The sequence below is a fragment of the Psittacula echo genome (assembly GCF_963264785.1).
Source record: "Psittacula echo genome assembly, chromosome: 1".
NCBI lineage: Eukaryota > Metazoa > Chordata > Aves > Psittaciformes > Psittacidae > Psittacula > Psittacula echo.
Genome location: NC_137735.1, coordinates 120,204,700 through 120,227,213, shown reverse-complemented (window position 1 = coordinate 120,227,213; position 22,514 = coordinate 120,204,700). Strand labels below are relative to the sequence as shown.

General features: G+C 36.5%; 1 protein-coding gene across 1 annotated transcript; it reads left to right on the top strand.

Moving 5' to 3' along the window:
- Positions 1 to 1,106: 1,106 nt before the first annotated feature.
- On the top strand, positions 1,107 to 19,371 carry ALX1 (ALX homeobox 1; the record flags this gene model as incomplete). The annotated part of the gene is made up of 4 exons (XM_080632554.1): positions 1,107 to 1,338; positions 3,546 to 3,850; positions 7,477 to 7,605; positions 19,051 to 19,371. 4 exons carry the CDS (start codon positions 1,107 to 1,109, stop codon positions 19,369 to 19,371), a joined length of 987 nt encoding a protein of 328 aa, XP_080488680.1.
- Between the last annotated feature and the right edge of the window lie 3,143 nt (positions 19,372 to 22,514).

The window sequence follows — 22,514 nt, the reverse complement described above, 5'->3', positions numbered from 1 at the left end:
TCACACTTTGAGTGAAAACCACCGGCTTTTCAATACCCATAGGAATGCATGCATATATGGCTCATCTATTTTTCCTTTTATTACTTAAGACTATTGTTTCAATATTTTCATTTAGAAACTCCTTTTTTTCCTTTTTTTTTTTTTTTTGTGTGTGTGTGTGTGTGTGTGTGTGTGTTTTGTTGGTGTGTTTTGTTGCATTGTTCTGTTTTGTTTTCAAGTCGGTAGTGATAATATTTCAGGAGATTTAAAATAAAGGTCCCTTTTTAACCACTTTGCACACACACAGAGAGGCAGACTGGAGGTCTGTTTGACAGCAGCCAAATTCCCTTTCAGGCCGGTTTCTGATATGAGAGATTTCTACGTTTAAGTTCCTCTATTTTCTGTTCCATCTACACAAACAACTGCCTATAATATTTCTTTCTCTTTTTAATTCTAGGACCAAACTTCTGAGTTGTTCAATAAAGAACAAACACCGGTTCTTAATTTTACAACATCGGAGAACAGGACTGCAGCTACCGTGGTATCAGTCAAACTGATTAAAGAAGATACTCTACTTGAGGGTATGTGCCCTTGAAATTACCTTTTTCTAAGCCTCTCGGGGAGCTGGAGGGGGAGAGACAGGGGAACGAGGGATTACTTTCTTTCCAAGGTCTCTGGAGAAATGTGAATAGGTTGCAGAGGAGAAGTGTCCTTTCCAAGCGTCCTCCTCCCTCCCTCCCTGTCTCCTCTCACTCTCCTGGCACGCTTGTATGCGTTTGTCTGTCTGAAACGGATCTGTCTGTCGAAAATGGGCCTGGAACTCCCTCCTGTGTTGGGATTAGGTCTTGGGGGACCTGGGGTGGAGTTACACGGCTTGCCTATTTTCATATTCATTAGAAATGGGAGGTTGCATAAGGATCCCTGCTGAGCTTCAAGATATAAGAGCAACTTCGGGTTCCCCTTTTCAAGACAAGACAAATCAAAGGCTCAGAAGCAAACTAGCTCCCTGAGCTCTGAACTTCTTTCACTCCCTCCTTTCTTCCCTCCCATTCACTCACCCACTTTCCCTCCCTCCTCTGCTCACAGTCCAGCCTCTGTCTAAGGAAGAGACTCTCAAGCAGCCTTAGATGATTATGGATTTTCTGAGTGAGAAGTTTGCCCTGAAGAGCCAGGCGAGCAAGAACAGTGACTTTTACATGGGAGCAGGAGGCACTTTGGAGCACGTTATGGAAACTTTGGACAATGAGTCCTTTTATAGCAAAACGTCAAGCAGCAAATGCGTGCAGGCCTTTAACCCTCTGCAAAGGGCTGAGCATCATGTAAGGCTGGAGAGGACATCACCTTGCCAGGACAACAACGGTGAGTTGCCACTCTTGCTCCTGTGCTTTGCCCTCCCTGGAGATGTGCAGGGGAGGTTGGGAGGCTTCTTCCATGGGAGACCAAAAGCAGCTGTGCAGCCCCTGGGTGCTGGAATGAGAGAGGCTGTCAGGTAGCAAATAAAAACAATAACAACAATAATAATAGTAATAGCAGCAACAGTAATATCAGTAATATTAATAATACTAATAATACCACCACCAGAAAAAGGCGATATCCTATTTGGAAGGGCTCTTTCCCTGCTGGTCTGCTGGTGCTGCCTCTCCGGCTGCTGCCCTTCCTGCCGGCCCCGGGAATCGGCGGGAGCGGCAGGACGCAGAAAGCACAGCGCCGAGCACACAGGCACAGCCCGCCGGGATCCGGGGCCGCCCGCCCCGAGGAACTACCGACCGACCGACCGACCGGCCGGCGGGAGAGCAGACGGGCAGGAAAGGACCGCGGCGGCCCCGCGGTGTCCGAGAGGAGGCGGCCGGCGGGTGCGGGATGGCTCGGAGCTCTTCCCGGCACTGAGGCTCGGGACCGCCGTTTTCACGCAGCAAAGTCCCTGGAAACTGTAGCGCTGGTGTCGGTGTTTGCGGGACAGCGGCACGGACGGCTCCTGGCCGGCGTGTACGGCCACAGGGTGGGCATGGGAGGTCACTTAGTCATGTCTTTCAAATAACGCTCTGCGAGGATAATATAGTGGGGTTTTCTTTTCTTTTTTTCCTGCTGTGCTACCGAATAATACATAACGGTGATTCTTCACAGTGCCCGAAAACGACTTAGGCAATTCAAACAACAGCATTAAATATATATAATTATTTTTTTCCCTAGCTCATCGGCAAGGAGGATGTAGAATACTTTACTTTTGAAACATTTAAAATTTAATTTGTCCCATTATTCCACCATGATGAAAATCACATACAGAAAAAGTTAATTTCAAAAATATTTTCCCAGCCGAACTGGAAAACATGGTTGAGATCAGCTGAAATAATGAGACTAGCGACTTCATCTTAGGCACTGAAGTATTTGTTTTGAGAGCATCATTTTTGTATCAAACAGTTTGTAAGAAATAAGGACAGATTCTTGCAAGTGCAACCAAAATAAGCCCCTAGAGAAAATTGATTTATACACTGAAGTTTTTTTCTAATTAGCTCATTTATTGTGTGCCTTGGGGGCTTTGGGGCATTTCCTATCTATGTATGGTAAGTATCTAAAAATTGTGTTTGGTTAAAATGAGGTCGGACTGAAAGAAATTACCTAGAATACGAGAATATCCCAAAGCAAGCTTCTCATTGTATGTTACATGCCATCTTTGTATTTTAATTTCAACAGTTTTAAACTTTTTTTGCCTGTTTTGAGAGAGAAGGGGAAAAACCCCTGCTTTTTCAAATCCTGTAACATATCACACGACTTTTTCAGTGATGTGAGATATGTAAAAATAAAATAAATAATAAAGGAATGTTTTAATTTCTTATTAAGAAGCTACAGAGGAATATTTCTTATCTTTACCACTCAGATTTTGCCTAAAACCAAATAGTTCCCACAATCCTTATACAAAGTATATGAAACGATCTCTTTTAATAAGTTAACATTTTGCAGAAAACCCCTGTATTTTGTAACCATAACAAACTTAATTGGAAGCAATTCCACTTTACAAATCCAAGAAAAGGTATATGAAATCTACTGTGTTTTTAAAGTGAAATTAATTTTCAGTTTCATTTGCTTCTTGAATTGTCAGTTTACAGCTATTTAGTCACAGTTATTTTCTATTTTCATAGAAGTAAGGTTTGGGTTTTTTTTATATCTACCTCCAAGTTTAAAGGCATGTTTGTCAATAGCTTTATGCCACTTACATGAAAATCTGTTTTAGGCTAAGATTCCTTATCTGTGCAACTCCAGTTGAAGGTGATTTCACGGATTATTAACTACTTTTGTGGCAGAGCAAAAATATTCAAGTACTCTCATGCAGTCTCCTTACACTGAAAGATTTTAGATTGTATTTTCAGATACAGTTCTCTGTTAAAATTCAATGTGATTTAGTACTTTTACTCCGCATGTGGTTAATATTACTGATCCCTTTTCCCCGATCTTGCATAGAAATACGCAGACACATAGAATCTGGTTCCTTGTGAAACTGTTTTATATAAATTCTTGAATCTAAAGCCTCCCCTTTAACCAGATATTTCCCTCCCCCACCTTGCGTACAGTGAACTATGGGATTACTAAAGTGGAAGGACAGCCTCTTCACACAGAGCTGAGCAGGCCCATGGACAATTGCAGCAATGTCAGGATGTCTCCGGTGAAAGGCATGCAGGAGAAGGGGGAACTGGATGAACTTGGTGATAAGTGTGACAGCAATGTCTCCAGCAGCAAGAAAAGGAGACACAGAACAACTTTCACCAGTTTGCAGCTGGAGGAACTGGAGAAAGTATTCCAGAAAACTCACTACCCTGATGTCTATGTAAGAGAACAGCTAGCTCTGAGAACAGAGCTCACTGAGGCCAGAGTCCAGGTAGGAACCCAGCTTCAGCATTTCCATGACAAGTTGTGCATTGTAGGAACTGGTAAATGACACTCTTGGGGATTGTACAAAAGCCCATAAAGCTAAAGTAAATAGCTCATTTTGCTGTATTTCTTTACGGATGTGAGCTGTTATGCTGCAATACTAAAATAACTTGTTATTTTTTTTAATGATTTGTGTTGCTGTTCTAGAAACTTGTTTAAAGGATGAGAAAACAACATCAATAGTAAAACAGTCTTGCTCTCTGGTAGTCCTTTTTTTACTGTCAGAGTTCTAGGCATTGATTATTTTAAGTGTTGCATGTAAAGATCTCATTAAGGAGTTGCATGTAGTTTAGATTGACGATGATGCAGAACTTGGACACAGAGGATTCTGTGTGTGTTGCAGCATGAAAAGTACAATTTAAAAAGGAATCAAATTCCTTGACTTTATCCAAAGAGTATGCAGTGAAACTGCATGTACACAATCTAAATAAATACATGTGTATGTGTGAGTTTGTGTCTTGTGTAGAGCAAGGACATTATCATTTCACTTCTGTTGCATGGAATAAGCTTAACAAAATTGGGAAGTATATTTTCTGTTTTTTAAAATTGCATATCTGATAGATAATGTTATTCTAAGTTTTGGAACAAAACGTACTGTTGACCGCTTAGTGCAGTATTTGAGTGTCTTAACTGCGTACAGAGTTAATTCATTCAGTATGTGCATTCAGCGGAGTAATCTGAACAATATTTATGGCTTCGGATGTATAATGGTGGGAAAAGAAGCTAAATATCCAGGAAATACAGCCCTTCCCCCGTTTAGAGATCTTCCTTAGAAAAGGGTGTGAGCTGCATTTCGCGAGCTTATCCTATTTTTGGAGATCTTCTCTATTCTGGTAATGCTCATCATTTCAGTTTGGGGAATAGCAGTCCTGTCAATTCTTACAGACTGGGATGAATTTTTTTAATTTAGAGACTTGAATATGATAACAACTTCACAACTTGTAATCAAACACATGCACACATGCATCTAAAGAAATAGACATCAGTGCACATGCATACAACTGAAGTTAAACCAGGATCACTTTCAGAAACTAAGTCAGCTAATTGATATTATAAAGAAGTGTTCTTTTCATATCTATTCAAGCAGACAGCATATTCACTGTTATTGGAAAATAGAGGGCAAAATTATGTGTCTGTTACATCAATAGAATATTGCCAATGCTGGTGGAGCTTATTTCGGTGGCTTTTAACTCTTCAGGCTCTATGCAATCCCTCTCCCTCTGAATTTCATACAGTTTCCAATTATAACCTCCATTCATTCACATTTAGTCTTGATTTAAAAGAAAAAACAGCTTGCACAATGTTAAAACACTGTTCTTACAGTTGCATAGTTCTGGGATAATGAGAACTACTCCGAAAAAAACATTAATAGTCAGAACAGGGAGGGGAGAATTGGGCTAAAATGTGCCAACTGAAGTTTTGTCACATTTTCCAAGTTTTAGAAGCTTAGCATGGTTAAAGTATTAAAAATAATAGGGTAAAGGTAAAACCACGTATGTCTGCCTCAGACTTTCACAGATTGTCTGTTTCTATTTTATTTAAACATGTCCTCCTCTTTCTTAAAAGTTAACTGATCTTTGCATTTCTCATACAATAAATATGAAAGGAAATGGTGATCATTTTTATCCAAAGTAGCAACAGTATTCCATCACAAGATTAAGCAATTTAAAAGACCTTACATCATTAGAAGCAAGCATCTGGCAATTCAAGGATAACAAGCAGCAGATTTTTACATTGCTTTGTGGAGGCAAATGGTTATTTTATCTCTGCCAAAAGTCAGTTTCTAGTAAAGTGATGTAAACAGAAACATTTTGGGGGATTGTCAAAGGAAAGAAACGTGTGCCTTTTTTTTTTTCTCATTTAGTTACTATGAATTCAAGCAAATTGTTTGATTTAGTTTGCCAGAGTGATCAGCTGGATACCTTACCCACATTTCCCTTCACTGCCATTTCATCAACATCCAGTTTAATATTTGTCCTGCATACATGCAGAGAGCGCCAACCTGAACCTAATTTATCTAAGTTGTTCTCTTTCCTGCTGCATGTCAGTGAAGTAATTGGCACCCATTTTAAGGAGATTGTCAAGGTCTTTTTGCAATGAAAGAGTCTCATGACTAAATTCCCTTAGCATGTTTTTGATGTCTTCTGTGGAGACAAGTTGGTTTTTTTTTCTCTTCATTTTCTTTTCTTTTCTTTTTGCTTAGCCTCAGCCATTGCAAATAATACAAATTACCAACAAGGTCCCTAACAATATATACTCAGCAGTTATGTGCATGGGCCTTGCTTTGATTGCTGAGTACATTTTAAAAGATTACACATACTAAATTAGCAACAAGTCCTTGGGAATTAAAATGAGGAAATTTATGCCCTGGTTGCTTAAGCAGAATCAAAGGACAGTTGAGTTCTCCAAAGATCAAGGCAAAAACTGAATTATAAGCCAAACTGTTATTTAAAATATTGCACCGTCAAGGATCAGAAAAAATCCCTCAAAATGGGATTCACAGGCAGTGTCTATATATAAAATAAAAATCTCTTAATGTATGTATTACTGTTAGTAGTGTAACTTCTTTTAAAGAAATTGTTTGCTCATAGCTGAACAACAAAGTTTTAGTTGGATATTATTACTTTTATAAAGCAACAGCTACTTTTCTTTGCAATCCCTTGAATTCATCAGGGTAAGTCTTAGCCAGTCCAAACTAAACTGTTTAAAAGGAAAAAGGAAAGTTTTTTTGAAGACAACAAAACAATGACAGATATCAGCACAGCAAGAACTGTGCATGTAACAGGTTTGAAGGTAACACCTGATTCTCAGAATATTACAGAACAGTCTAAAGTTTATTGAAGCATAAAGAAAATAGCTTTCAGTTGACAAGAAGGCATTGCTTGGGGTCTAAATTATTTCATGGTCTAAATGCAAAGTGCTATTCTTTAGTTTTCTATTGTCAGAAACAGATATCACCTAAACAAATGTGAAAAAATGGCACAACAGTTTTAAAACTGTGTTCTTATGATTTTTTTATTATCTTCCTGCCCTGTTATCTTTCCTTATAGAAACCTTTTCTGTAGCACAGACTACTGTCCTGCTACCAGCTTAAACTGCCTTTTCATTCCTACTCATTACTACTCTTGATAATTATGTATACCTTTAGGAGGCAGATCACATATAGTCATACCTAGTGGGTGAGCATGTGAAAATAAGAGGAAGTTTCTTAAGTTTCTTTAAAATTTGATTTGTTACTATTTGGTAATTTTCCTCTACAGAACTGAACTCTGTCAAAATTATCGCTGTCTGACAGACTGATCTTCTTTGTTTCTCTTTTTTTGGCACTAGAAAGGAAAAAGTGTATACTTTTAAAATAGCCAGAAATAACTCCCAATAAGTCTGACACTGAAAAAGTTAAAACTTTAAGAAATTAATTCACAAGTGGAGAATTTCTCTTTCTTAGATAAACAGCTACTGTTTTTATCTTAGATAAAAAAGCTACTGTCCAAAATCTCTTGGCTTTTTCCTAAGACTCTTTGCACATGTATGTAATTAAGTTTACCTTGATGATTATTTCCTCATATGATATAGGTTTGGTTCCAGAACCGAAGAGCAAAATGGAGGAAAAGAGAACGCTACGGTCAGATCCAGCAAGCTAAGAGCCATTTTGCTGCCACCTATGATATATCTGTTCTTCCAAGGACTGACAGCTATCCTCAGGTATAGTAAAATCCAAGTAGTGCTTTCGTTCTACATTTACTTTCTCTTCCATCCCTAGGCACACAATGCACACAAGATGAATGAAAACTTTAGTGTGTTTAGTTTTCTGTGTTCTTTAGACACTCGCAGGACCTGCCCCTGTGAACAATAGTTCTAACATCTAATTTGAATAATTAACTTTTGAAATAGGTATTTTTTAAACAACAGGTTTAGGAGCTGCAGAATTTTGCATCATTTATGTACTGAAAATGGCTGGCAATATAGTTATACCACTAAGCCTTTTCTGCACATAAAACTATGTGGGGATTTGAGTCACTTTTAGTCCATCAGAAATTCTGAATGAAGATTAGAGACATGAGATTGACAAGAATGATGTAATTTTGACCACAATAAGATCAGGATTTTCCTTTTGGGCTATTTATAATGACAGACAAAAGTGTCTTAACTCTGGTCTTGTATGCTTTGGTAAGATGAAGTGTAAACCATGTGATCTGTAGGCAAATTCCTTCTGATGTATGAATCATGCACCATTTCTTTATGGACCTCAATAGACCGTTAAATGCAACAAGTCTTCTACTGGCATGAAACCATATTATGGCGGCACACAATGAAAAATTGAATGTATATGGCTGAGAGAAGGAGGCAGAGAGAAAAGAAAGCTCCCTTGGACAGTAGTAGTTTGTTTAATTATTTATTTGTTCTTTTTCTGTGCTCTGTTAGTATATAATAAGGTATACTGTGTAATAAGATCATAATCTTCTGTCTCTGTTCTCCAGTCCTTTGATTTACTGCCTTGCCTCCCTCTCTGGTATTGTTTTTCTGCTTGCTTGATTTAGTACATTGAATACCTTTATTTTGAAGTATTGTTTTCCATGTCTTCATCTTCCCATTGCTTTTACCACATAATTAAAAAAAAAATAAAAGGTACTGTACAAAGCAGGAATCTTGTATAGGCCCTTGTGGTAGAGTCCTTTCACTGCTTGTGTCCAGATCTCGTCTAGTTCATTAGGAAGCAAGGTCTCTGACAGCCTTAAAAATACACTCATACTCTGTGTGGGCTTGCTTTGAGCATGCTCTACATTGGCTGAATGTGAGTTTTTTTGAAACAGAGGCCTTGGGCCTGTGCATTGTCTACTTAGCCTAAAATGCTTTTAGTCTGAGGAGGTTGCATGTTACTAGTTTTGGTGCCCAGGCCAAAGCTGGTTTGTGTTGCAGCAGCTCAGAATATGAGCACAACTGTTTCAGATTTGGTGGCATTTATATTTGACTGGTTTTGTTAAATAATGTGCGTTAGCCTAGATTGCTTCAGCAACCATTGCATGACACACTCTGTGTTTAAGTAGGAAGACCCAACACTTGGTTGAGACCTTTCTAAGTGGAGGTGTGCAAAATGGTCTTAAGCACTCCTAGGCAAACTCTCAAAGACATAGATGCTCAGTCATTCACAGATGTCACTTTTGAAGTCCTTCCTGACTTGCCTATAGCATCACAATAGATGATACAAGGCATAGTACTTAACCTTTGGGCTTTCTATTCCTGACTCAATAATCTAGACTAAATTTTGTATCTTCAGGCTCATCTTGTATTTTTAGGAGGACATAATCTAGAAATTTTCCCAACTGAAGGTTTAATTAGCATAAGATAATAGAATAATGCAAGCCATTGGTAAGCACAGAGAATGGTTGTCTTAAAATGAATGTTTTTAAAAGAATAAACACTTTTTTAAATTATATGAGAATATAACCCATAAAAGTCTAATCCCAATTAAATACCTACTTTGTACTTTCAGTTTGATAAAATGAAGAATTAATTCACTGCCTTTCTATTTATGATTAAAAAAACCCAACAAACATACTTTCCTGGGAAGATGACAATTAATTTTCAGCCTGGCAAAACTTTCTATCATTAATTTATAAGTTCTTAAAACCAGGAGATTGAAATGGAAACGTTGGTACCATAATCTTAAATAAAGCATTTCTAAAATATGTAGAGATATAAAATGTGTAATCATTCATAAACATAAATATGTAGTACTCCCCTACAACAGCAGACTAACACACTGCAAGTAAACAGACAGGCATAAACACATAATTGAGTCTGGTCACCTGAACAAGAAAGTTTTGTTGTACCATACTTCATGAACAGGAGCAAGGTGTGAGTTCACTTTACATTGATTATTTCAATTGAGCACTTGAACTCACAGTTTGGCTACATGATAAAAACAAGGTGTTCTACTTCTCAGTGAAGAAGGTAGCTACTTTGCTGTATAGTGGAATATGACGAGATGTCCAGGCAATTATTACAGAACAGTCAGTGCAAGCTCACATTCTTGCTAACCTGGTGGTAATTCTTCATAGTTTCACATTCTTACATCTTCATCTTCAATAAAACCATATCTGAATCATATACATAACATTTCTAATGAGAATAGTGGAAACAACTAAAATCTGTTTCAAAAACAATGACCACTAACATCGCTACATTCAAGTCTTTTAAACTAGTTGTCCATATATAAATGCCTCATTTGTGGAAAATAAATCAGTACATGACTGACTATAAACTCATTTATCTATCCCACAGTTCAGGCAGAAAGAGATATTTAAAATTGTTATCGGCATGTTTTATTTTAGTGTTATAGATTTATTTCCAAAACAATTCCATCATTCCAGTGTAGCTAATGCAAGAAAAGAAATCAAATATCCTTTTTATCTTTTCTTCCCATCCCCATGTACAAGCACTTTTATTGTGACACTGACATGAGTAAATGTTACACAAGCTTTGCCATACTTTTGAGTAAATAGTTTTTCTTGGGGATTGTAGAACACAGATCACTAGAGGTTATTTATGAAGCCTTTATTAACATGGGGGAAAAACAGACTCCCCATTGCTGGCAAAAAAACATAGCATGAATGCTGAAAAACTATTAAATCAAGCTGAGGTCTTCACTGCTGTGCAGCAGAAGGAACAGGAACAAATGTGATTTTCTGGTGTGCATTATAGGAGTTTGCAGCTTGAAGATATCTGTTTTGAATCCCACCACAGATACGTTCACAAAACAGACATCTAACTTATATTCCAGCAAAAACATCAGTCTATTTGCAGTCAACAGAGAATGTGGAGACCCCTGCTTAGTTTCTTCACCAATTATTTTCATCAAATACAAATTAAGAACATGATGCTGCTATGCATCATGTAACTATATAAACCCAAAAAGTTTTCCAAAGAGGAAATGATCTTTTCAGCTTATTGCAGATAGAAGGTTGGCTCTGAATCAGAGAATGGTTGATGGTGAGGGACCTCTGGGGGTGGTCTGGTCCAACCCTAATTTCAATAATATGATCTAATTTTGCTATTACATTGTACGTTTTTATCTTTGAAATAGTAATAAACAATTTAGGTTTTGTTGTTTTTTGATCATGTTTTTCTTTTTTTTTTTAAACCCAAGTCATAATTGTTTACTTTGTTAAATCAGTCTAACCCTAATTATTTTTACACTATATTAACTTTACGTGTTGCTTATTGTGCAAAATGGCTGCTCTGATGTCTGTCAAGAAGTTCACTATCTCCTAAACTGTCCAAATTCTGCAAATATACATCTTCCAGTAGTTATTCCAGTAACACCTGGGTTGCAGAGGAGAACAGTTAATGCAATATTTCAGGACAATCATCTATTTTCCCTGTGTTTTTTCTAGGCTTTAACATTAAGAATACCACAACACTGTTAAGTTTTCATTCAGATTAAATATTTAACTTTTGAAAACATTATACTAAAAATCAGTTTTTTCTAAGAAAATATAATTTACAGTAGTTTTCATTCATTTTAGTGAAAGATTTCAGCTTCATTAGTTTCAGTATTTAAACTTCAAGTTGCTCTTGCTGATGCAACATATGGTCTAAGTCATCTTAAGTACACTCAGAAAAAAATTTCACTGGTTAAATCTTGTCCCAGACACCTTGAGACTCATTAACTAGTAATATTCTGCTGATGGTATGAAAGCTAAGAGGCAGCATCTCAACATTGGCTGGCAAATGAATGCAGATTTACTTCATGGAGGTGTTTACTTCAACTCATCTCAGTAAATGCTAGTACATAAGCAGTACTTGATTCAGCTACCTAAATTCAGTTTCTAGTGTTATTAAAGATGTCTTATGATATCTGAGACACTTACAGTGCTGATGAATAGGACTCACTAAATATGCATCCTTCAGGGGAGGCAGCTGGTGGCCAGATAGACATCTGTGTTTAGGAAACTTAACAAAATCTCTTATGCCAGAGATTGGTTATTTTTAAAGTTGGTGAAAATCTGGTCAATTACGTTTTCTCTTCCTAAAGTATAAGGTAAAAAAGTCCTTCTCTAGATTTTTTTGTAGTCCTCTTTTGAGTATTGTAAGGTTGTTATGAGGTCTTATATTTATAAATGTAAGTGCATCAGTACGTAAATAAACATTAAATTGTATCCTTGAAAAACAGATATAAAGGGTATTGTTTTTCCTCACATAGGTTATTTTCATACTTTGCATCTTCTAGCTTGTTCTTCAAGTCTACTTCGTGTCCTTCTTCTAAGTTCTTTTGAAAGGGTCTTTCCTGTCACACCATTATACTTTTCCTCTTACTATCATGTGTGAAATGTATTGTTTGTTTCCTTTATTCACTTGAAAATGCAGGCAAGAATTGGATAGGACTGAATTTAACTTTTTTTTCTTTTTTGATGGAAAATCGCAGTCTAGTGCAGATGGGAATTCCAAAGAGACAAAAGTATTTCAAAAGTAGGGGAACTGGAATGATATGGAAGGTGTAGAGAGAAGGGAGAATGCTGAAACCTCAAATATAGAAGGAAGAGGCTGAAGTTTACATTCCATCCACCAGACTGATAAATCAAAATAAATATATTGAACAGCATGGCATCATATGATTTGTTTTGGCAATCAAAGAGTGTAGAAGTGGTATCAGTATACATGTGTTATGTACTAAGTCCTTGGATCATCATTACAGTTCTGCTCTTGCCTTAGTACATATGGGTAATTCTCATTAGCAATAATCAAAGTTACATGGTCCAATTAAATCTTTCATATGGCATATATTAGACACCACATGTTATATGACTTTAAAATTCTTTTAGCTGTAGTAGACATATAAATGACAGTTAATCACAATAGTTCATTAAAGCTATGGGTACACTGATTAAGTAGGAGTAGATGTGGTAGACATATCTGAGCTAGCTTCAAAGAAGTTTTATCATATACTCATGCTGTCTAGCTGTGACAGTGTGGAGCTCAGGCTGGACCACCACCTGGATGGTATGTTGCTTTGCTGCATATGTGCTGACTGTTGCACTGCTGTGGCTGATCTTCCAACAAGAGTAACACTTCTAATCTTTTTGGCTGGTGTCTGTTCCACACAAAATAGTTTGTGCACTGTAATTTTTTTTTTTTTTTTTTGTTCTAAACCATCATTGTATGTGGTCCTCTTCAGAGTATCAACATTTAGTTTGTTGCTTTATTACTTTTTTTATGAAACATGTACTTCTTGAAGTGTGTGAGTGACTTTGCCTGGGGCTTAGTTATAAGGCAAATCCATTTTTTTCTGAGATGGAAACATTTTAATAGTATTTTTTAAAGTATGAAATTTTGTCTTTAACTCTATCACAGAAGTGTAATATAATTAATTCTTATCGTAACTGGCCTTGAAGTTGCAGTAGGGAGAAGTTACAGTTTAGATACAAAACATCCTATAGAAGAATGAAAGATTGATGATTTTTTGAATTCTGCATTATTTTGCACTTAAGCAAGTTTATTAAGCATGGAATCAAAGCAACATGTTTTTATTTTACTCTCTGTTTTTAAGGTCTAAATGTGGACTTAATGAGACTACCACACATTTTAGAGCAGTAACATTGAGCCTCTTGTTACCAAGGGCCAACTTGCATTTTATGGACAAATCTGAAAATGTTGTGTGCAACTCTTTCATAAGTACTTGAACCCAAACCAGTACAGATGATCTTCATGTATTCATTAGGTCCATTTTCTTCTAAAAAATGATCAGAAATTGCACCAAAAAGCTTTTTGTCTAGATATAAATGAAAAAATGCAAGAGTGGTAAAGCCTTGGAATAATTTGCTTGTAGAAGTTGTTGTATCTCTGTAGCTAGACTCAAAACCTGTCTAGATAGGCTATAAGTAATTTGATCTAAATTCAATGTGAGCAAGGCTGTAGAATAAAAATCCTTTTCAGTTTAAATTATTCTGGGAATTTATGATTCAAACCCAGGAATTACAGGTAAATCTCTGCCCATAATGTGGATTCCATTCTTAAGAGCCTTCCAGTAAAAATATATTGCGACAAATGACAGACTAAATTAGTTGAGCTGATGGACTAGGAATAGCCTACAGATCATTAGTAAACTAGCAGTTTTGAGCAGTTTAACAGCTATTGCATTTAATCTGCCTAAAGTAGCTCTTTGTGCAAGCATAGATTTCATGTTTTCTCACAGTGCAAGGATTGTTGCTTCACACAAAGAGGAGTGACAAAAATTTAGCTAATAAGCCTCTTTGACATTCACGTTTTCTATGATTAAGCAAATTCTTAACTGTTCTGTTAGTGCCACTGTTGTCTCCCTTGCAATGTCCAGTAACATCCTGAAAACAGAGTCAATGTTAGTTTCTAATTACTTGCTAGATTGATTATAATAACATATAACATGATATAACATGACATAACATACATTATGTAATATAATAATAAAACCACAAATAATAACTTATTACTTCATATCTAGAATATTTTAAAAAGATTACAATTTTGTTTCCCATGTGAAACAATAAAACATATGTCCACTCAAATAGAAGCCGTGTGTCCTCATGTTGGAAACAGACTCCAGTCTAGGTAGGCAGGTGTCTCAAATAGAATGAGTCAAGACATTTGGTGATGGAGAACCAAAGCTGGGTAAGTGATAGTAAGACTCAGAAAACGTGGAGATTTGAGTTTATGTGATTTCTCAAAGTGTTGTGAAAGATGGCTGAAGCTCCAGAAGCTTGAAATTTTAAGAGGAAAAAAGACACTAAGTGCAATGACCAATTACCTCAGCTAATTTTCCTCTGCAGTGTCAAGCAGAAAGTCATATACTTAGGAAATGATATCATAACCATGTTAACAACCATAACTCTTTCACAGCTATGAAATCTTACTTCTTTTTGCTATCAGGAAGGGTGTGTACATGTGCGTGTGTTTGTGTATAAACTGTACAGTAGGTAAATATGTTGAAGGGCTCTGGTAATTTCACGGTAACCACAAGAGCAAAGCTCAAGTTGTTTGTGATGTTAACAGAAACCAGAGATGTGCTGTATGTATGGCCTCATTCACAAACTCTGAATTGCCTTTTATATAGCTCATGGATCACACAAGAGTTTAAGAGGAAAAATATTTTCTTTAAATTCATGTACATAATGTCCCTTTTCCTTCCAACATACCAAAAGAAGGTCTTATAATTTTGACTTATTGTAAAACATTACTATATTTATTTTTAATACAGGAATGCCTTCTGCACCTAAATTTCATTACAAGACATTTATGTTGTAAATCCTTGCTAAGAAATGAAAATCTAATATCAAAAATGAAGTCACTCAACCAACTAAAATGAAAAAAAGTTGATATGACTGAAACTATGACTGATTCTTTTGAAACGTGTAACTGTCTCATGAGAAAAGATGTAAAGCTTTCCTAGCATCTTGTGGCATTTCTGAAATTAACTTTATTATTTTGGGTTCTTCCTCTAAGGAAGAAACCTAGGGCACCCCTTTGAAAATTTTAGGAATGAATCACTTGTTCATATATTTCTTTAACAAGACATTGGTATGTTTTAGGATTTGCAACTGAATTCTCATTTACACCTGTTCAATCTCACTGAAGTTAAATTGAAAGACATTTGTCTAGGATAAAAATATCAGGAAAATTGGTGGTACTAAACTTAGTCTACTGCAATCCAAACTACTACAATCCAACTTCCATAGAAATATGGAAGGAAAGAGTGACTTTGTGATACCTTCAGACCATATAGGTTATAGGGCACTTTCAGACTGAGCCTCTCAACCTTTTGAAGTCTTCCCATCATGACTGTATTAAAGGCAAACTCGTGAGTGTTCCTATTTAAACAGATGCTTTTGGAAAATTCTTCACATAATTATGTCTGTGCAGCCTGGGCAACTGCAGCATTTGACATACTGCTCCTTCGAAAGAAATCTTAGTAAGTCAGATAAATGAAACTTTGGCATATACAAGTAAGCTTCTTCAGAATTAGCTCCTCCATTAGATGCTGCATAGATGAGCTTGTCTCTCCCTGGGCAAATTCATCCTGTTTGAAGGTTCTGAGACTAACCATTGGGCATAGAAATAGCATCAGAAAGAAGGGGGTTCTGTGTGCATGTGTTTAAAATATTTAATTTTATTTATTTTCTTCCCCTGAATTCTTTTTTAGCTGTATCAACTCCCTGTTTCAGTTCAGTAAAGAGCTGTACCAGCAAAACAAACTGAAATGGACCAGCATGGAAATAGGCATGGGTGACTTGTTTTGTAGGAAGAAAGGGATAGAAAACCCCAAGAGTTCCTTAATCTGTCACTGCTTCTGCAAGAAACATATATATAACTGTCAGACACAATAAAGTACAATTTAAACTTCCAGTGATCTTGAAAAAAGGAAAAAAAAAAGATGATTTTTGCATGGATGACTGGCTTTCTGATCTTCTCAGCTCATGATTGAGACAGAATGTGTGCAGCTTGGGCTTTTAAGCAAAGTGAAGATGTTCTCTGGATCTTAAAGGCTTTCAGCTGCAATCTTCTTTACTACTCCTCTCTGCACTCTAATCACATGCCTTGTAGCTCCAAACTCATTAAGTCTGAGAAGTCAGTAAACCTTATGAGCCATAATAGATGTGTGGTTCAATGCAACAAACTTTCTTAAGCACGACAATGGTTCATGTAGGTCCAGATAAGATGTGTCTTTTAATCCCCAGATAAACCACCTGTTCCATAAAGATTTAAAAAGAAAAGGCCTGATTATAAATCAAAAATGGCTCAGGTGGGTTAATTAAGGCAACTGAGCGTCATATCAAGCTGCAGAGTTTCCCATGGGTTGATGTTTGAGAGTCTTCTAAAACCTGCTGAAAATAGGAGGGAAGGATGGGAACTAGAAAGTTCTGAAACTCTCATTAGATTCACTTTCCTCCTGTAGATCTCAGGAGGCTGACAAGAAGGAAGAAAATCCCTCAATATTCTTCCCCAGGCACCTTATTCACTCCCTTACCTCTCAGCAGACCACCTAAGATACGCAGGGGCAGATGTTCGAGGTGTGCCAAACTAGTGCGTGTGTGTGTATGTAGAAAGGCAAGCTGCATTCACGTGAGTGGCTATGGAAGTGTGTGTGCCTGTATGTATGCATATGTGTGTGAACAAGGAGTTGGGCTGACCAGGATTTTGGGGAGATGTGTTGCTAACACATGACTTTTCCCCAGCCTTTTGGGGAGGAAGAAAACCAGAATGGAGCATCTACTGGTTCTTTTTTTCACTGCTGGAATTGCTAAGGAGCCCAAATTATTTTGTCAGCTCCTGATGACCCCTGCTAATACAGGTGTTCAAAATATTAACTTTTAAAATAAGACTGTATTTCTACTTCCCTATCTGTACTAGATCTCAGCTAGATTAGTTCAGTGAACCATAATTTATCTCTTTAGCTTGTTGGTGGCTTGGTGGATATGTGTTGCTGCAAAGTACTAATACAATGGGAAAAAAACTCAACTCAACACCAGAAAAATATTTTCATTCTCTGTGTGTATGTGTGTGTCTGTCCTAATTCACAGTGCCTTGACCTTTAGTTTGGCAGAAAAAAACCCTCTCTCAGCTAGAGATAACCTACGTATTTTAAAGCCAAACTTCCTTTGTCTATGGATTTGGAACATGAAGACAAAGTTAAGTTTAAACTGGGAATTTACAGTGCTAACCAAAGAGTAATTTCAATTACCCCAACGTATATCAGAGAACAAAGACATGTGGGCTCAATCCCAGTGCATCAGAGCAGTGATATAATGAACAGGCAACAGATTCTTAGGATGAAGACAAATTTCGCAAAGTAAAACAAAAAGAAAAGGATATAGTTACTGGCTGAAAAGTTCTGTATTGTGAATGAGAGTTACAAATGGCTTGTATAATGATATTTGTAGATTTAAAAAATATCAGCATTCAGGAAAAAGATATAAGTAAAAGTGGAGAAGAAACATAAAGCTATATTTTGTATAATGGTGAGTGCAAGTGGGAAACGACTGAGGAAGTTAGAGCATGTCAGAAATTATATCCATATAGTACTGATAGAGGGATATAGAATCTAAAAAACAGGACAGCTGCTGACTGCAAAATTTGATTACATCAAAGTGAAAAAAGGAGGAAGGAAAGAAGGAATGCATGGTCTGAGATAATGACAGGAGCTGACTTGTGCTAGGCCTTGAAAATCTTTCTGTCTATTCATCTAGTCAGAAATAAGTGAAAAATACCTATCCATAAATAGCATCTATACATAGACGATAGGAGACAGCCTGAGACTCAGAATAAAGCTTTAAGTGAGTGCCAAGTATAGAAGGCATTACACATCAAAGCTTGAATACATGGTTACTGCAGATCTTCAGCAGACATTGCTGGTAACCACAAAGTTTGTGTCCTAGTCTGTCATGCAACATTTTCCAGGGATGCACAACACACCCAGTTAAGACTGAAAAAAGGTGCCCTCAAATATAAATTTGTATAAAAACATCATGAAAGAATTTCTACCTTAAAACCATCTTTGAAGCAACTTTAGGAAAAACTTTCATATGCATTATCAACCATACCTGTATTTTATGGATTAATTTGTTTTCAAGCAATTACACAAGGCTTCTCGATATTTAATTTTGCAAATACTTGTTGGGTTTTATCACTTGAGAATTCCTGGTTTGTTTTGTTCACCCTTTTATACTGTTTTCTACAATTATCATAAGAAAAAGTTGTGATGAAGAGAAGCTTTTACAGTGAAAACAGCTATGATACTGTGCATTCTTTTGACACCTTTGAAATCAGTTTTGTGCTTCCACTGATTTTACTGACTGGCTGGGCTGATGGCAACCTGAAGTCCAATGGTAAACACTCCAGGTAAAGCCACAAAGCAAATAGATGACAGAGCAAGGAATAGGATTCAGCAGCCCTTACTTTTAAGTGAATGATCTAGTATTTTGACTCAAGTAATGTCTTCTTGACTCAGGTAATGTCTTCTTGGTGTTTTCTAGTATTATTGCAGAGAACTAATTAAGAAGTTTTGGCTTGTTTTAGAGAAGAACTAATAATGGATGTATTAAGTAAAGCAAACTAAGCATTGCAGAAAACAAAAGATGAACTATCTAAACTGAATCTTATTCATTTTATATGTTCCAGATTCAGAACAATCTGTGGGCAGGGAATACGGCTAGCGGTTCTGTGGTTACTTCCTGCATGCTACCACGAGACACATCCTCCTGTATGACACCTTATTCCCATTCACCCCGAACAGATTCTGGCTACACAGGCTTTTCAAACCACCAGAATCAGTTCAGCCACGTGCCCCTCAATAATTTTTTCACTGACTCTCTACTTTCTGGGGCAACCAATGGACATGCTTTTGAAACCAAGCCGGAGTTTGAAAGGAGGTCCTCAAGCATTGCAGTTCTACGGATGAAAGCCAAAGAGCATGCTGCCAATATTTCCTGGGCTATGTAACACAGCAATACCCTTTCTTAAGTGCCTTTTTTTATCTTTTTTTAAAAGCAAACTGAAAACATTTTTATTTCCCATATTTAAAGGACACAATAAGCTGCTCTGTGTGGAATGCTAGAAAACACAATATACATGATGTTTGCTTAAACAAATGCAATAATATTTAACAATAAACCAAGAATAAACCAAATAGATTTACCATGCAACAAGCTCAACAAGCCCTCTTTGTTTCGGTTTTCATATAGAAATATGTTTTGTTGTACCAGTTGATGAAATATGATTATAGAACCTGCAAGAAAGAATAAAACTATTAAGCAAATATGTCTACTCCGTTGGTTTTTAGCAGTCCTGTGTACAAATTTAATGTTTTACAAATGAATACTTCATAAGGGAACAACTCTGTAAAGGAAAATAAATTTATTACACTAAACCCATGAAGTAAATCCCTATGCACACCACACAGAGAAGGAAATATATGATCGTTCATGTTGTAGGTGGAATTTATAGACCTAACTCATTGCTGCTGCTCTGAGCCAGCATATTATAAAACGCATATTATAAAGTTGCTGGAGTTATATCAATACACAACTAGCATAATGACAGTAGAAGCTAATCCTTTATTTTATGGATCTGAGTGTGTTCCTATCAAAGATAATGAGATGATTTCTTTTTTTTTGCCAAATGTATCACTAAAAGCAGGATCACAGTGTTTAATAGAGTTTTGAAAGACATGCACAGATTATGTAAGTCAACAAGTATTTAAAAGAAAACTTTAAGGTGGCAGACTCAACATCTTGAAACTTAGGTGACTAGAAGAGAGCATAGAATAGTACTGTGCCACTTTCACCAGAATACAGAACTAGAAGAAAAGCACAACAGCAAAGTCTTACTTCAAATTCAGTCAGATTTACTAACTGTTCTTTGTTATGCTATGGTAAACTGAAAAGAAAAAAAATCTAACAAGGCATGCCAGTTTCATTCTGTAACTGACCTCAAGATGTTATAAGAGTACATTTCAGTTTCTTTTCAGAATGTAAGATGGGTTTGCTCCCTTTAAAATTGGTAGGAAAAATCTTTTCAGCTACAGTGGCAACAGGATTCGGCTCTCAGCTCACAGCCTATCACAAAGGAATTAAAATGTCAGCAGACTTTCTGACATTTCTAGTGGAAAAAAAAAATAAAGGAGAAGAAAAATACTTTACATCTGGAGGATTGCTATCTGCTTTGATTTACTTCTCCTCCCTTTCCCCTGTCACATTCCAAACTCCTTCAGATGAGTGAAATGTCAGCCTCTTTGAAAGCAACAGCCAGTCTCTCAGGTTCATAAAGGCAAAGTAAATTAATTGAAATAAAGAAGGACTTGCACGGCTGTGATTAGAACAGGATACAACTCTTCGGGTGCCGCCTGCTCCTTCTTGCTTTTCTCTCTGGCTATTTGTTAGGAGTAGAGGGTGGATTGCGGGGGGAAACGAAGATCAGGGAAGTGGATTTTGTCACAGCAACTGCAGAACTACCAGTGCTCACAAACGCAAACTCACAGGAACCCCCGAATTGCCTCTGCTCCCACTCAGTAGGCTAAACTTGAAAAAAAAAATAGGGGATGGGTTCATTCTGTAATCTTTCAGTAGAATTAACAAACTGAAACTGTTAGGATAAATTGAAAATGAGAATTTTTCAGCAGATTTTTACGCAGCTGATTGAAAGGAAGGCTGTCTTAATTGCCGCTAGTAATATACTCAGATGTTAACACATATGTATACTCTAATTTGTGGTTTCCTAATTTTATTCTTTTTGTAAAAATTGACTTCAGCTTTGGCTTGAGGAACTGGGAAAGAGTATTCTGGCTAGAATTTATTATTTCCTTTTTTTTATGGTCTGTTTAGACAGCAGGAAAATGAGACTTATGATTTAAAGCAAAAATAAGAATTTTATTAGCACAGGTAAAGATACTAGTTTTATGTGGACACTTGTGCCACATGTAAGTGGTGGAAATAGAAGGGTTTTAGCAGGTCAAACTGTTTCCAGTTCTAATTTTTCTCTCTCTCTTATTTTTTCCCAGTTTCAACATAATGATTTTTTAAGGTATAGTGTTTAGAACATGCCAAAACAATATCCAGATAATTTTTGTTAGAGCATCATTGGTGGATAAAGAAGTAAATGTTTAGCTGGGAAACTGCAAACCTTTTTTATTGTTGGCTTTTTTCAGTTTACTTATTTATTTTGATAGCAGTATTTCCTATTATTTTCTTCTGAAATCCAGTGTTCATTATACAAGGCTTTTTATGCCAAGAGTAAAATTAAACAATTCCTATGGATTTATTGCAGTGACAGAATACTCGGGAGAATAAACACTATTTTCAAAACTTTATAACATTTTTAGATGTTTGAAGCCTGCAAAATCAAAAGGGAAAATGAAAGACTATGTTATCTTCCTGATGATTTTAATTAAGTGAAAGTATAAAATTCTAATTAATTCTTTATGCTCAATTTTAACAATGGAAATTATTTGTTATATGTCACTAGCATAACTTTATACATTAGACAAACAGGTATTCAACCCTTCATTAAACCTGAGGTGTGATAAGTTGCAGGCCTGCATTAAGCTTGTCATGCTCTTGCATCAGCCTTGTCTCAAAGAATGAATGATAGTCTGTTCGTTGCAGTGTTTCATTTAGCTAATGAAAAAGTATCTTCATGTTAGATGTCAAGTACTACAACAGGGTCACATTCTGCCACTTTTATTTAGTAGTGCTTTACTCCATGAGTAGATGCATTGATGTGAGTGAATCTACTCACATAGGCCAAATTGTGAATCACTTGTAAATGTTTATTCACAATGGCTCCATTCATGTAAAGAACCGCTCAGCACAACATGAGTAATCGGTTCATAATCAGGCCCAGCTTAAAGTACTATTCAGCTTTGGTGAGGATGGCAGAATCTGGCCCACACTGGCTTAAGGCCAGACTCAGATTTTTTAACCAAGATGAGTAGCTCCTTATTCCTCAAATAGTGCAAATGGAGCCAACAGGGCTATTTGTAGGGTTCTCTTTTTATAAGAAAATTCAAGAAAAGAGGCATTTTAGTATACACAAATAATTTCAGTTAGTTGCTATTCAACATGAATTATTTTATTTTTCACTGGACT